Raw genomic sequence first — 12757 nt, forward strand, 5'->3', positions numbered from 1 at the left:
AGCCTACAGATCAGGGCACGGGAATGCCCTATCAGCTGCACTGTGCCGGGTGAATAGCTAATGGAAAGGTAACGGCAAGCAACTTTTGCTCCTATTTCCAAATTTACGGAAAGAATGATACTTGTTTTCAGGTCAGAAAAAAACCAGGAGCATCTGATAACTGAAACAAACAAACCACTGTTTGCCATAAGCAATGGCATTCCACCAATAGGGAGATGATTTTAACATGCAGCAGAGGCTGCTAGAACGGTGCCTTTCCAGGGCCTGAATTACCTGGGCAGGTGCAGTGCTTAGGGCAGGCTGCATGGCCATTATTTCATGCTGAGGACAGTAAACAGAATCTCAGAGGTTCAGGCTGGGTCTGGATGGCGCAGTGGCCTGTTATCCTTACATCACAAACATGTACATCAAAGCTTATTCTTTCCCACCAATATCCGGAGTTCAATTATGTTCGTATCATCCACAGATTCATTTTCTTCCTCTTTCTCGCCTCTAACCCCACTCCACCCCCCATTCCGAGATCCTCTGAGATTTTTTGGTTCCACGTTGCTTTGCTTTTTAAAAATTCTGTATAAACAATTATTTAGATGTAACTCCCACTTTGGTCTTCCTTAATCCCCACTGTTTCTTTCTTGGCTTGTTTCTTTATTCATCTCATAGATAATCTTTGATTTTTTTCAGAGAGAGGGCAGGTGGGTGGTAAATTTTCTGAGTCTTTGCCGGTGGCCAAATGATTTTTTTCCCAACATTCCAACTCCAGTGGGGGGAGGTATGGAATTTCCAGTTCAAGAGCACCCTTCCTCTCCTGGTTATGCTTTTGTCCTCTTATCTTGTAGCAGCAGCTTTGCAGGTGAGAATTCTGATGCAGATCAAAGCCTCTTTATTTTAGAGTAAGGTTGAAAGATTTAGCAAATAAGAACACATGCCATCTTTGGGACGTGCTTATACTATAAAGTTATTTGCTGTATTTCTGAAATTCAATTTCTTTGGGCAGCCTGGATTTTTCTGGTAACCTTACTTTATAGTTTACCTGTTTTTTGTTGTTTTCTCCTACTGCCTCTAGAATTCGCTCTTACTTTCGACACTGTGGGATTTCCCCAGGCAGCGTCTGCCAAGGGGATGCCCCATTGCTCTGTTCGGCCCTCCATGGTCTTTCACAAGGTGAACTTGGGCCTCCACCTTGGGAACTCCTTCTCAGATGCTCATGCTGACTTTCTCCCCTTATTTCTCTGCTCTCACCCTCTGGTGTCCCTACTAGGAGTTCTCTACAGATTTAAACTCCCCGTCCCTGTCGAAATGACCTCGCTCAAGTTCATAAATGTCTCTCAGCTTCAGCTCCTGCATCACGAAGTCGGCTTGAATAAGCCAATCTCATGGCAACGTGATGAGGAATAAATCCGTGAAGGACGTAATGTCCCCCGCATGAATGTGCCCTCACTATGCTCTCATGAACCAGGGCATCTGTGCTGTTCTTCCCATGTTGGAGGCCAGGTCCGTGGCAGGGTGGTCCTTCCCAGCCCCCGTGGTGGTTTGGGGCCACGTGACTTGTTCTGGACAATTAACTGAGCAGATGTGCCATGTGTCCCTTTGCTGCCAGTGAAAGGCCCTCCAGGTCACCCTTATGTGCACCCACAATGCATGACAATGTTCTAGATGGTGTCAGCTCTGTCAGCCAGATTCTGGGGTGAGGGTAAAGCAGGACAGAGCCCCTGTGACCTTCAATGGACGTGGAGCACGGGTGAGAAATATACTTTTGTTTTACGGCACTGAGACTTGGGGAATGTTTGTTACTGCAGCACAGAGTAGCCACGCCGAAATAATACACAGGGGTCGCCAGAGATTCCCTCCCCTCTTGACTCTGCTTTGATATAGTGAGTGCCTCGCGAGCATTTCCCAAGATGCTGCAAGCCTTGCTCAAAGAAGCTGTCTGTCCTTTATTGACCCTTTTTAACGAAGTCTGGGGGAGGGAGGGCCACCTACATGCTTGAGTTGGTTCTGAGCTCTGATCAATTGAGTCAAGCTCAGCCTGGAGCTGGTGCTGATGAGACAGGCGATGGTCCAGACGGTCACAAATCAGAGGGTTATCCTTCTGACGAAGGAGGAACCGATGTCCTTACACTCCTCACTGGTGACCCACATGTCCTTGAAGGTGGAAAGTGAGCACAGGATGAAGCCACCTACCCATGCGCCATGTAGGGAATATGGCTAAATACAGGGCCGGCACACTGAAGGTCTCAAACAGGATCTGCGGGAAAGCGTGGAGCACTCAGGGGGCGGGTGTCCCTTAATTCCATGAGCACATGAGTCCGATTGGCCCAAAGCACTTGGCTGCCCCTGAGGGATCCAGACAACAGGGTCAGGAATGCCACTCTTCATCCCAGCCCTGCCCTGACGAGCTCTGCAACACTGTTTCCCAGTCTGTAAAATGGGCTCGCATTCTTCCCAGGTACCTAGCGGGACAGCACGTTATGGACCGTCTCAGGACTGATCACAGGGCATCACGTCATCTTATGAACCACCGTTTTTTCACAGTGGGGATGCAGCTGAATTCCCAGTGCCTCTGTGAAGCTGCTACCGGTCCCTCCACTGAATACATCCTTCTTTCTGCTCTCTGAGGGCGGGCAGATGTTACAGAAATTCTGACACTTGGGAGGATTCATTTGTTTTATTAAAACAGAACAATGAAAGCTAACAGTTATTGTGCGTTAACTGTATGCCAGACACTTAGTCCAGACGTGGCTTGGTCAAGAAATCTCTCCTGGGTGCTGACTGTATACAGGGTGGAAGGAGTGAACAGGGCAGGCACAGCCTTGCGTTTACAGCCCGTGGTGACCCCCCGAGGGGTATGTGATATTGGAGCCCCCACTTGTCCACAGGAGAGACCAGTGGGCAAGAATGTGAGGGGGCAGGTGGCAAAAGTGGGTTGTGAACACGGCTGCTGAACATGGCAGGGCACTGCCTCTGTGAACTTGGCTGGGTGAACGAACGATTCTCCTGCAAGATGGCGACACGGGTCCATAGGACTACAGGTTCTTTTTTTTTTTTTTTAATTTTTATTTATTTTATTTATTTATTTATGGCTGTGTTGGGTCTTCGTTTCTGTGCGAGGGCTTTCTCCAGTTGCGGCAAGCGGGGGCCACTCTTCATCACGGTGCGCGGGCCTCTCACTATCGCGGCCTCTCTTGTTGCGGAGCACAGGCTCCAGACGCGCAGGCTCAGTAGTTGTGGCTCATGGGCCCAGCCGCTCCACGGCATGTGGGATCTTCCCAGACCAGGGCTCGAACCCGTGTCCCCTGCATTGGCAGGCAGATTCTCAACCACTGCGCCACCAGGGAAGCCCTACAGGTTCTTTTGATGGCAGGACCCAACACGGTGTCACTCAGACAGATGGAAGGCGGATTCTGTTACGTACACCTCCAAAGCAGGGACGGCTGCCAGGCTGGGCCACGGGGGTGCTGCACCCAAGGACGGGGTTACAGTGAGCTGGAGCTGCCGGGGGCAGCTCACGGGTGGCCAGCGGGGTGCTCTGCTAGGTTGCACGGGTTCCTGGGATTGGCTCGTCTGAATAATTTCATGGCCCCTGTGCATCTGGGCAGTCCCTAATGGTCTGGTACCCGGTTCTGAAGTGATTAGGGCAGGTGTATCGTGGCCCTGGGGTGTGTGACAGGACCGTAAGGGGAGCGGTTGAGCTGCAGGCTTAACCAGCTGCCTAAGAGGGAAATTAACCGGCCTCTAGCAAAGACCTCTTAACCGGGTCAAGACCGCACTTTGTTTTTTGATTGGGGTATAGTTTTTTATAATGTTGTGTTAGTTTCTACTGTACAGTGAAGTGGAGTTCCCTGTGCTACACATCAGGTTCTCATTAGTTATCTATTTTATACATATTAGTTAGTGTATATGTGTCAGTCCCAATCTCCCAATTCATACCACCACCCCCTTTTCCCCCCTTGGTGTCTACACGTTTGTTCTCTACATCTGTGTCTCTATTTCTGCCTTGCAAGCAGGTTCATCTGTGCCATTTTTCTAGATTCCACAAATATGTGTTAATATACGATATTTGTTTTTCTCGTTCTGACTTACTTCACTCTGTATGACAGTCTCTAGGTCCATCCACGTCTCTACTAAAACACAGTATTACACACGGCCAGGATACGCCACTGAGCTCATTACTCACCAAGCGTGTTGCCCACTAAGTGCGTGATTACAGAGCAGGGTCTGGGGGGATTGAGGATTTACCCAAGAGAAGTGAAAACACATGTCCATACAAAGACTAGCCTGTAAGTCTGTGCTGTTCTTGGGTGCCCCCCACATTGGAACCTGGTGGATCCTGGAATTTGGATCCTGATGGAGGAGGGAGGGCATCTTTTATGCTCCAACTAGAGACCGCTCCCCCTAAAAACACAAAGATATAAACCAACCTCCGCTCCCCCTGGCCTGGCATGAGGCCAGAGGTCACAGAGCTTGGAAGGGTCTTCAGGGCTCCTGCGGTCAAACTCCCACTTTATAGATGAGAAAACTGAGGCCAGGGGCCAAGAAGCAGCATTTACTGAGCGCTCGACGGGCGCTCAGCACTGGGACAAGCGCTTTACAGCGTTAACGCATTTCATTTCCATAGCGACCCCAGGGCCGGTACCGTTATCATCCTTCTGAGGAGGAAACCAGGACACTGAGAGGACCAGTCAGCCACCTGAGGTCACACATGTTGGTGGAGCCAGAGGTCTTAAGGCCAGGCTGGGCCCTTCCTTGTACACTGGGCTGCTCCCCTTGTTGGCTTCTCTTCTGGGACACGGCCCCGAGAAATCCTCTTCAGATACAGATTTATTCCAGGAGAAAAATCAACCCTGCACTTCTCAGCCTGTCCCAGTCTCCGGGAGGAGCCCTGGACATTGGCTGCTGGACACAGGGACTTGGGCAGGGAAGGGACGCTGCTGGGTGGGCCCTGCATGATGGGGAGCTCGTGGTGGCGCCCACAGATGCGAGAAGCCCATCTGTCCACAGTGAGGTGGCATTCCTTGTGCCCCGGTGCGGGCCCCCGTCGCCTGCTGCCTCAGAAGCCTGCAGGAGCTTCCGCCCTTTGGCACCTCTCTCTGTCCCTGGCTGTAGTCACAGAGTCCCCCCCCCAGGTGACCCACTGGGATCTGCCCGTGGGGGTCCAGGAGAGCCGAGGGATGCGGGAGAGGCTGCTGGAGACCTGAGGGCCCCTCTCCCTGCCGGCTGAGCCTTCTCGATGCTGGTACCCGCCTGCAGCTCCTTCAGCCCCGGGAGTGGAGGCGAGGGGATGGCTCCCCGTTACCACCCGGGGGCTCTGCAACCCTCTCGTGCTGCTTTTCTAAGACTCATGCTCACCTTGGCGTGCAATCTCTTTAATAAACCCTCACCAACATTACCTGACGTGAGTGTGCTTTGGTTTCCTGCTGGGATCCTGATGCAATTAGGGGGTAAATTTGGAGACAGTCAGGACAGAAAGGCAGGCGGCGGGCCCGGGAATGGTGGGGAAGTGCCCGAGACAGCCTGTGTGGCCAGAAGCGCAGTTTGTGTGAGGGTGTCTTAATGTGTCTACTTGCCTGGGCCACGGAAGGGCCAGACATTGGGTCAAACATGAGTCTGGGTCTGTCTGTGAGATTGACATTTCGGCCCATAGACTGAGTAAAGCAGGTTGCCCTCCCCAAAGTGGGTGGGCCTCATCTAATCAGTTGAAGTTCTGGCTAGAACAAAAGGCATGACCTTCCCCTGAATGAGAGGGAATATCCTCTTGTCTGGTGGCCTTTGAACTGGGACGTCGGTTTTTCCTGCTTTTGGACTGGAACGTATACCATCCGCTCCCCTGGGGTCCACCCTGCCGACTACAGACCCTGGGATTTGCTGGCCTCCATGATCACATGAGCCAATTCCTTATAATAGATCTCCTTCTATATGTGCATCTCCTATGGGTGCTGTTTCTCCGGGGGACCCCAAATAAGACAGTCTGGAGTGGCACATTCCCTCGGGTGAGGGACAGTTCTGTCTCTGTCTTCTCTCTCCAGCTCACAGGGGCCCCAGTGGGCAACTGGCATCCTCGGAGCTGGTATCTGATGTGGCAAGGCTGCAGGCCTGTGCCAGGTCCACATGGCGCCCGGCGGGGCCCACGTCTGTGACCGACGTGTCCACATGCAGGGGAGAGTCACTGGCTCCCGAGTGCTGTGTTACACGAGGCGGCATGAGGTGGCACATCCTGAGCTGCGATGGATGGTGCTCTGTTTCTGGGCCACGGCACGAGCCTCGTCTGTGTGCAGGTGGTGCGTGGGCCCCTGGGCATGCCCGCTGGGTCACCACTCACGGCAGGAGGCACCGCTGGGCTCCAGGGAGTCGGGGCCAGCTGGTGAGACAAGGTTGCTTGCTTAACTGGCTCACCGAAGTCCTCAATAAGGCAGCCCCTGCGGTCCCCACCTCACCTGGACCCCACTCCAGCCTGAGGAGTACTCTGCCATCTGTCCTGGGGGTGCACCCCCCCTTTCCCCACCAGCCTTGACGGGCTCCACCACCCAGTTCAATCCAGTTCAATCTGGGGCGATCCGACCAGCACACACCACCAACTCCTTGGGGTTGCATGAGGCCTGCATGAGGCCCAGAGATGGAGGAGGTCTGGGAGCTTTTAAGTCAGGGTTAGACCTGCAGGCAGGACACACCAGGCATCAGTGCTGAGAATGGGGCTGTGCACTCAGACCCCAGGGGTCTGGGCGGGTCCACAGGCCGCTCGCTGGGTGACCTCAGCCAAGTTACTTCCACTCCCGGAAGCCCCAATTTCCTCATCTGTGCAAAGGGGCTAATAATCGCCCTGCCCATAGAGTAGCCACAGGTCTAGATGAAATAATTCAGATTAAACACCTCGCCCGTGCCAGACTGCTTGGCGAGTTCTCCAGAGGCAGCCGTCCCTCTTGCCGCTAATGTCAAAGAGGACGGGTCTCAGCTGGTATCTCAGCCTCTGCGCAGGGAGCCCGGGGCGGGGGGGGCGGCCCGAGCTGCCCCCCATGCAGCCTGCTCCCTGAGCCCCTTGCCCACCACCTGGCCTCTTACCTGCGACGCTTTCTCTTTGTTGGACATTGGGTTCAAGGGCGGCTCTGTCAGCGTCAGAGGATGTTGCTCTGGGGCGATGTGCAGCACCTGGTGGAAGGAGTAGTGCCAGATCTGAGGAGAGAGGGGGGCACATGTTAGGAGGATTGAAATGGAAGTAGTCTTGTTCAGGCTTCAGAGGCCATATTAGGCCTCTAACCGATTCGTGACCTTGCCTGCACTACGTGCCTGCTTGTGAGCTGCCGCCAGCAAGTCTGGCGGCACTTGAGATAAAGAAGGGAGGGGCTTCCCTGGTGGCGCAGTGGTTAAGAATCCACCTGCCAAGGCAGGGGACACGGGTTCGAGCCCCGGTCTGGGAAGATCCCACATGTCACGGAGCAACTAAGCCCGTGCGCCACAACTACTGAGCCTGCGCTCTAGAGCCCGCGAGCCACAACTACTGAGCCCACGTGCTGCAACTACTGAAGCCCATGCGCCTAGAGCCTGTGCTCTGCAACAAGAGAAGCCACCGCAATGAGAAGACCACGCACCACAACTAAGAGTAGCCCCTGCTCGCTGCAACTAGAGAAAAACCCATGTGCAGCAATGAAGACCCAATGCAGCCAAAAATAAATAAATAAAATTAATTTTTAAAAAATTTTTTAAAAAAGAATAAGAAGGGAGTGGATCGTGGAATTTCTTGAGCCTCATGGACCTGGTCATTTCCTGGGGGTCTAGAAATTCTCACGATACACAAAATGAGATAAACAGCACTGCTGAAGAAACCGAGAGCTGCATATTTGCATGCAAATTGATGATATCAGTTAGTGGCCTGGTATTACAAGCGGCACTCCCCTAAACTGCAATTTGAAGTCTCACCCGTGGGGTGGACGCACTGCCTGGGATCTTTCCCAGCTGGGACTCCAGATTGCTGTTTTCAGGACTTTCCAGTGCTGTTTGAGTCTGGAGGTAGGTGTCGGCCCAATTTGGTGATGTACGTGCTTTTACTTTTCTATCCCTTTTCATTTCTATTTCTTCCTTTCTAATGATTTTCCATTAAAGTTAAGTTGAAATTGTCTATTTGTGTGACGAGTGGTGTCTTTTCGCTAACAAACCCTTTGAACCTAAAAGAAAAGTAAAACTTTCGGCAAAACAGCACATCAGCGCTCTGCAGACTCCACCTAGGCCTCCACGATTGCCCACTCTGGGGGAAGCCAGCCACTGTGCCCTGAGGACATCGGAGAGGCCCCACAGAGAGGCCACTTGAAGAGGGACCTCCTTGCCGGCCATGGAAAGCACCATCTTGGAAATGGGTCCTCCAGCCCCGATCGAGCCTTCAGAAGATGCAGCCCCAACCAACATCTGCTTGCAACTCCATGAGAATCAAGCCGGCACCACCCAGCTAAGCTGCCCCCAAATTCCTGACCAGGGAGGTAACAGGTGACCATCATTGTTTCCTGCCTCTAAGTTTTGGAGTGAATCTGCTATAAACCTTAGATAAGTAATGCATCTTCCAAGGCAACATGCACCTGTTCAACTATACATGGAGACCCAGATCAGAGCCCTCATTTACTGAGAGACACTGGTTCAAATTAGCCGTATGTTACATCCTTACTATGCTTGACTACGGAAGTTGTTTTTTTAATTGTGGTAAAATACACAGAACATAAAATTTACCACTGTAAGCTTTTCTTAAGTGTACAGTTCAGTGGCATTAAGTATATTCACATTGTTGTACAACCATCACCACCATCCATCTCCAGAGACTTCCCATCTTCCCAAACTGACACTCTGTCCCCATTAAACACTAATTCTCCAACCCCCTCCCAGCCCCTGGCCCCCACTAGCCTACTTTCTGTCTCTAAGAATTTGATGACCCTAGGTCCTCATATAAGTGGAATGATACATTGTTTGTCCTTTTGTGACTGCCCTGTTTCACTGAGCGTCATGTCCTCAGGGTTCATCCACATTGTAGCCTATGTCAGAATGTCCTTCCCTTTTAAGACTGAATAATATTCCATTTTATGGATGGACCACATTGTGCTCATCCAATCATTTGTTGAAGGACACTTGGGTCATTTCTACCTTTCAGCTGTTGTGAATCATGCTGCTATGAACATGAGTGTACAAATGTCTCTTCCTGTCCTTGCTTCCAGTTCTTTGGGGATTCGCTCAGAAGGAGAATTGCTGGGTCATACAATGATTCTAGCTTAATTTTTGAGGAACCACCATACTGTTCTCCAGAGTGGCTGCACCATTTTGCATTCCCGCCAACAGTGGTTCAGAGTCCCAATTTTCTAATTCCTCCTTCTCACCAACATTTGTTATTTTCTTGGGGTGGGGAGTGGGCACTGTTTGTTGGTTGGTTTTCTAACTAATAGCCATCCTAATAGGTGTGGAGTGGATTTAGGATTTTTTATCCATCGTCAGCTTTAATCCTCACAACAGCACTATGTGATAGGAAAAGTTATACCCCTTTCTCACAGATTAGGAAACTGAGGACCAAAGAGCTAAGTTACTGGTCCAAAATGATGCAGATCATAAATGGTGGAGGCAAAATTCATGCCCAGGTCTCTGACTCTAGAATCTATGAGGTTAGTACCGTTGTGTAGTGTCTCCAGGGACCCAGAGCCAAGAGATGCCAGGAGAGCCCTGGATGCTGGCGGTACATCCCTTCCTAGGTGCCAGGCAGCAGGGCTGCCATTCGGCATTGATGGGGGCCCTGTGAGTGGGTCCCACCCAACAGAAGCTGCAGCCTACCTTTTCCATGTTGTCCCAGTTGGTGATGGCTGCCCGAGAGATGGGATATTTCAGGTTGAGTTTCCCTCGATTTTTCTGAACTTCATTTCCGATGAACCAGTCTTCTTCCTCCATTCCCACCAACAGCTTCTGAAAGACATAGGCCAGGCCAGATCTGCCCTCAGGAGCAACTCACCTCACTGGCTCTCGTGTGTCAGCGCACAGTGAACGGCGGGGAACCCTGATGTGCCGCTGGGGACGGCTCTGGGTCGCAGCACCACCATCGATGGCCTTCTCTGCCCCGTGCACTGTGTCAAAATGCCACTAAGGGGTTTCAGAAAATGACCTGCAAGGAAGAAGTGCACCCGAGGAACCCCTGCTGGGACACGCTCTTGCCCACTTTGTAGGTGAGGACACTAAGGCCACAAAGAGAGAGGCGGGGGAAGAGCCATGGGTGTGAGGGGCACACTGGCTTCTACGTTTGCTTTGGAAAGTGAGTGGGGGAAAGCGTGCAATTTAAGTTAATTTCTGTTATTTTTTAGGAAGATAAATCTATCTACTTTCATGCAGATTATACCATTCGTTCTATCATTCGGAAACGATCTGAGAGTCGGCTGTGTGTTAATCTGGGTCCACCAAGAACCAGACACCAAGAGGAGATGCAAGGTACGAGGATTTTATTAGGGAGCACGCCAGACAAGGCGAGGGGAGGCACTGGGCTGTCGTGCAGGCTTGAGGCTGGGTACGGGACCGAGGGCTGGGTGGGTGCCCTGGAGCGCCGCGCCTGCAGGGGTGAAGAAGGAGCAACGTCACCCTGGTCCGATATGGATGGCGCTCAGGTCTGCCGACCGCTCTGGTTACAGTGGGCTGGGTGACTCCCAGCTGAGCCTTGCCCTGCCTCTCCGTGGCTGCAGGTCCCCCACGAGGGGTCTCACTGCCAACCTGCCGCTACACCGAAGTGCCCAGGAGGAGTCACGGCGCTTGGATGGAAACGAGTCCATGCAGAGCATCCTGTTACGTGCTGACCCCTCTTGGAGACAGACAGACACTTCCTTCCTGCCACCCAGGGGCCTGCCCGAAACCCAGGAGGAAGCAGGCGAGATGCCTCACTGAAAACGCAGACAGACAGCCCCGTCGGCCGCGGTCCCGATAGATGGTTTGCTGCCTGATTATTCGTCTTGGTCACACGTTGCTATTTCGGTGAGGAATTTGCGGGTTTTTGCTGTGATCTTATGCTTCCCCAGGTATGTAACCTACTTTATATACACTCCGTTTCCTATTGTGCCTCTCTGTAGAGATAACAAGTATTTTTTCCTCCCCTGGGGCTGTGGAATATTTTCCGTGGGGCAACGTTAAGTTGTTATTTGGGGGTTTTTTGTTTCTTTTTTTTTTACTTTTTATAGTATTTAGTTTGGTTTTTTTTTTTTTACATTCTTTTTTAATATTCTAAACCATAATGGAAAAGAATGCAACGTTAAGTTTTGACCTTGCAGGACAAATTATTATACGTGTCAGGGCAAGAGATGCCACACCAAGGATTTCAAACAGAGGGATTGAATAGAGGGAGGTGGTCACACAGCATTGGGGGTTCGAAAGCAGAAACAGGGCAGAGAGTAGATCCACCCGACACTGCTTCGCTGCAGGAAGAACCGGGCAGTGGGTTTGCAGAACAAGGGCTCAGAGGAGGCCCCACAGGGCTGGGAGGGGCTCTGCCCTGCTGTTCTTTCACGGCCACTGGGCGCTGTGTGGATGGAGCCAGAGGATGCAGGAAACTGCTGTTGCTGGCGGGAGGCTGAACGGGGCAGGAGAACGGGAAGACTGCCCCCTCCCGCCACCTTCTATTTGCAGAACCTCTCAGGGAGCAGTAGCTAGAGAAGCCCCAGCCCCGGCATGGGCACCGCAGAGCAGAGCAGAGGCAGAAACCAGCTGCAGTGTGTTGACTGGTGGCCCCCAAGATAGGTCCACGGGCCGCCCTCAGAACCTATGTTGGTGTGACCTTATTTGGAAATAGGGTCTTTGCAGATGTGATTCATTTAGGGATCTGGAGATGAGATCATGCTGGATTTAGGGTGGGCCTGAGATCCAATGACAAGTGTCCTTATGAGAGAGAAGGGAGGCGAGATTTGGGACAGAGAAGGGAATAGAGGAGAGAGAAGCCCCCTGATGATGGAGACAGACCAGGCCCACGAATGCCTGCAGCCACCAGAAGCTGGAAGAGGCCAGGGAGGATCCTTCCCAGACCCTCAGAGAGTGTGGCCCTGAAACACTGCAGATGGCCAGAAACCGTGTTAATCATACATTCACCATCTTGTTTAACCTTCGGGCCAAACGTATGTATGTATATACTTTTGTTAACCCTGTTACGTGACAGAGAAATCTGAGCACGTGCTGTATGGTTCCACTTAGGTGAGGTCCTTAGAGGAGTTCAATCCATAGAGACAGAAAGTAGGTGGTGGGAACAGGGCTGGGGAAGGGAGATGGGGAGTGAGTGTTTCATGGGGACAGAGTGTCCATTTGGGAAAATGAAAATTTTCTGGAGGTGGATGGGGGTGACAGTTGCACAACAAGGTGAATGTACTTAATGCCATTGAATTGTATGCTTAAAAAAAGTTCAAATGGTAATGGTAACTTTCATGTTATATATATTTTATCACAATAAAAAACCCTGAATTTCTAAATTCTCTTGAAGAGCAGGAAGATCTGGCAACACTGGGCCTACTTTCTTGCATGTCACTAGGCAGCAAAGATGCCCTTTCAGGCAGAGCATTGGCCTCAGTCCCCACCCATCCCTATTGTCCTCCTGTCATGGAGGCTGAGTGTCAGTTGTCACCTAGTACTAGTGGACTGATGTTTATCCTAAAGGTGGAGAACTCCTTCCACTCTCAGAAGTGGGAAAATCAAACAGTAAATAGATGGGCATGATTTATTTTTGACAACTGTCTGCTTTTCTATCGTACGTAATTGGCCTGTTCTTTCTAAGTCTGTGGTT

At 51.5% G+C, this 12757-nt stretch overlaps 1 protein-coding gene across 1 annotated transcript in view; it reads right to left on the reverse strand.

The window, feature by feature from the left end:
- Positions 1 to 1254: 1254 nt before the first annotated feature.
- The window catches only part of LOC132370249 (uncharacterized), a 30948-nt gene continuing 19445 nt past the window's right edge, over positions 1255 to 12757 (reverse strand). The window contains exons 3-6 of the mRNA XM_059929975.1: positions 9790 to 9918; positions 7054 to 7164; positions 2182 to 2245; positions 1255 to 1355 (exon numbers count right to left, since the gene is read on the reverse strand). Of these exons, the coding sequence (XP_059785958.1) occupies positions 1255 to 1355; positions 2182 to 2245; positions 7054 to 7164; positions 9790 to 9918 (405 nt within the window). The remainder of the gene's footprint in view (positions 1356 to 2181; positions 2246 to 7053; positions 7165 to 9789; positions 9919 to 12757) is intronic.

The sequence above is a fragment of the Balaenoptera ricei genome, chromosome 8 (assembly GCF_028023285.1).
Source record: "Balaenoptera ricei isolate mBalRic1 chromosome 8, mBalRic1.hap2, whole genome shotgun sequence".
In the NCBI taxonomy this organism is placed as follows: domain Eukaryota; kingdom Metazoa; phylum Chordata; class Mammalia; order Artiodactyla; family Balaenopteridae; genus Balaenoptera; species Balaenoptera ricei.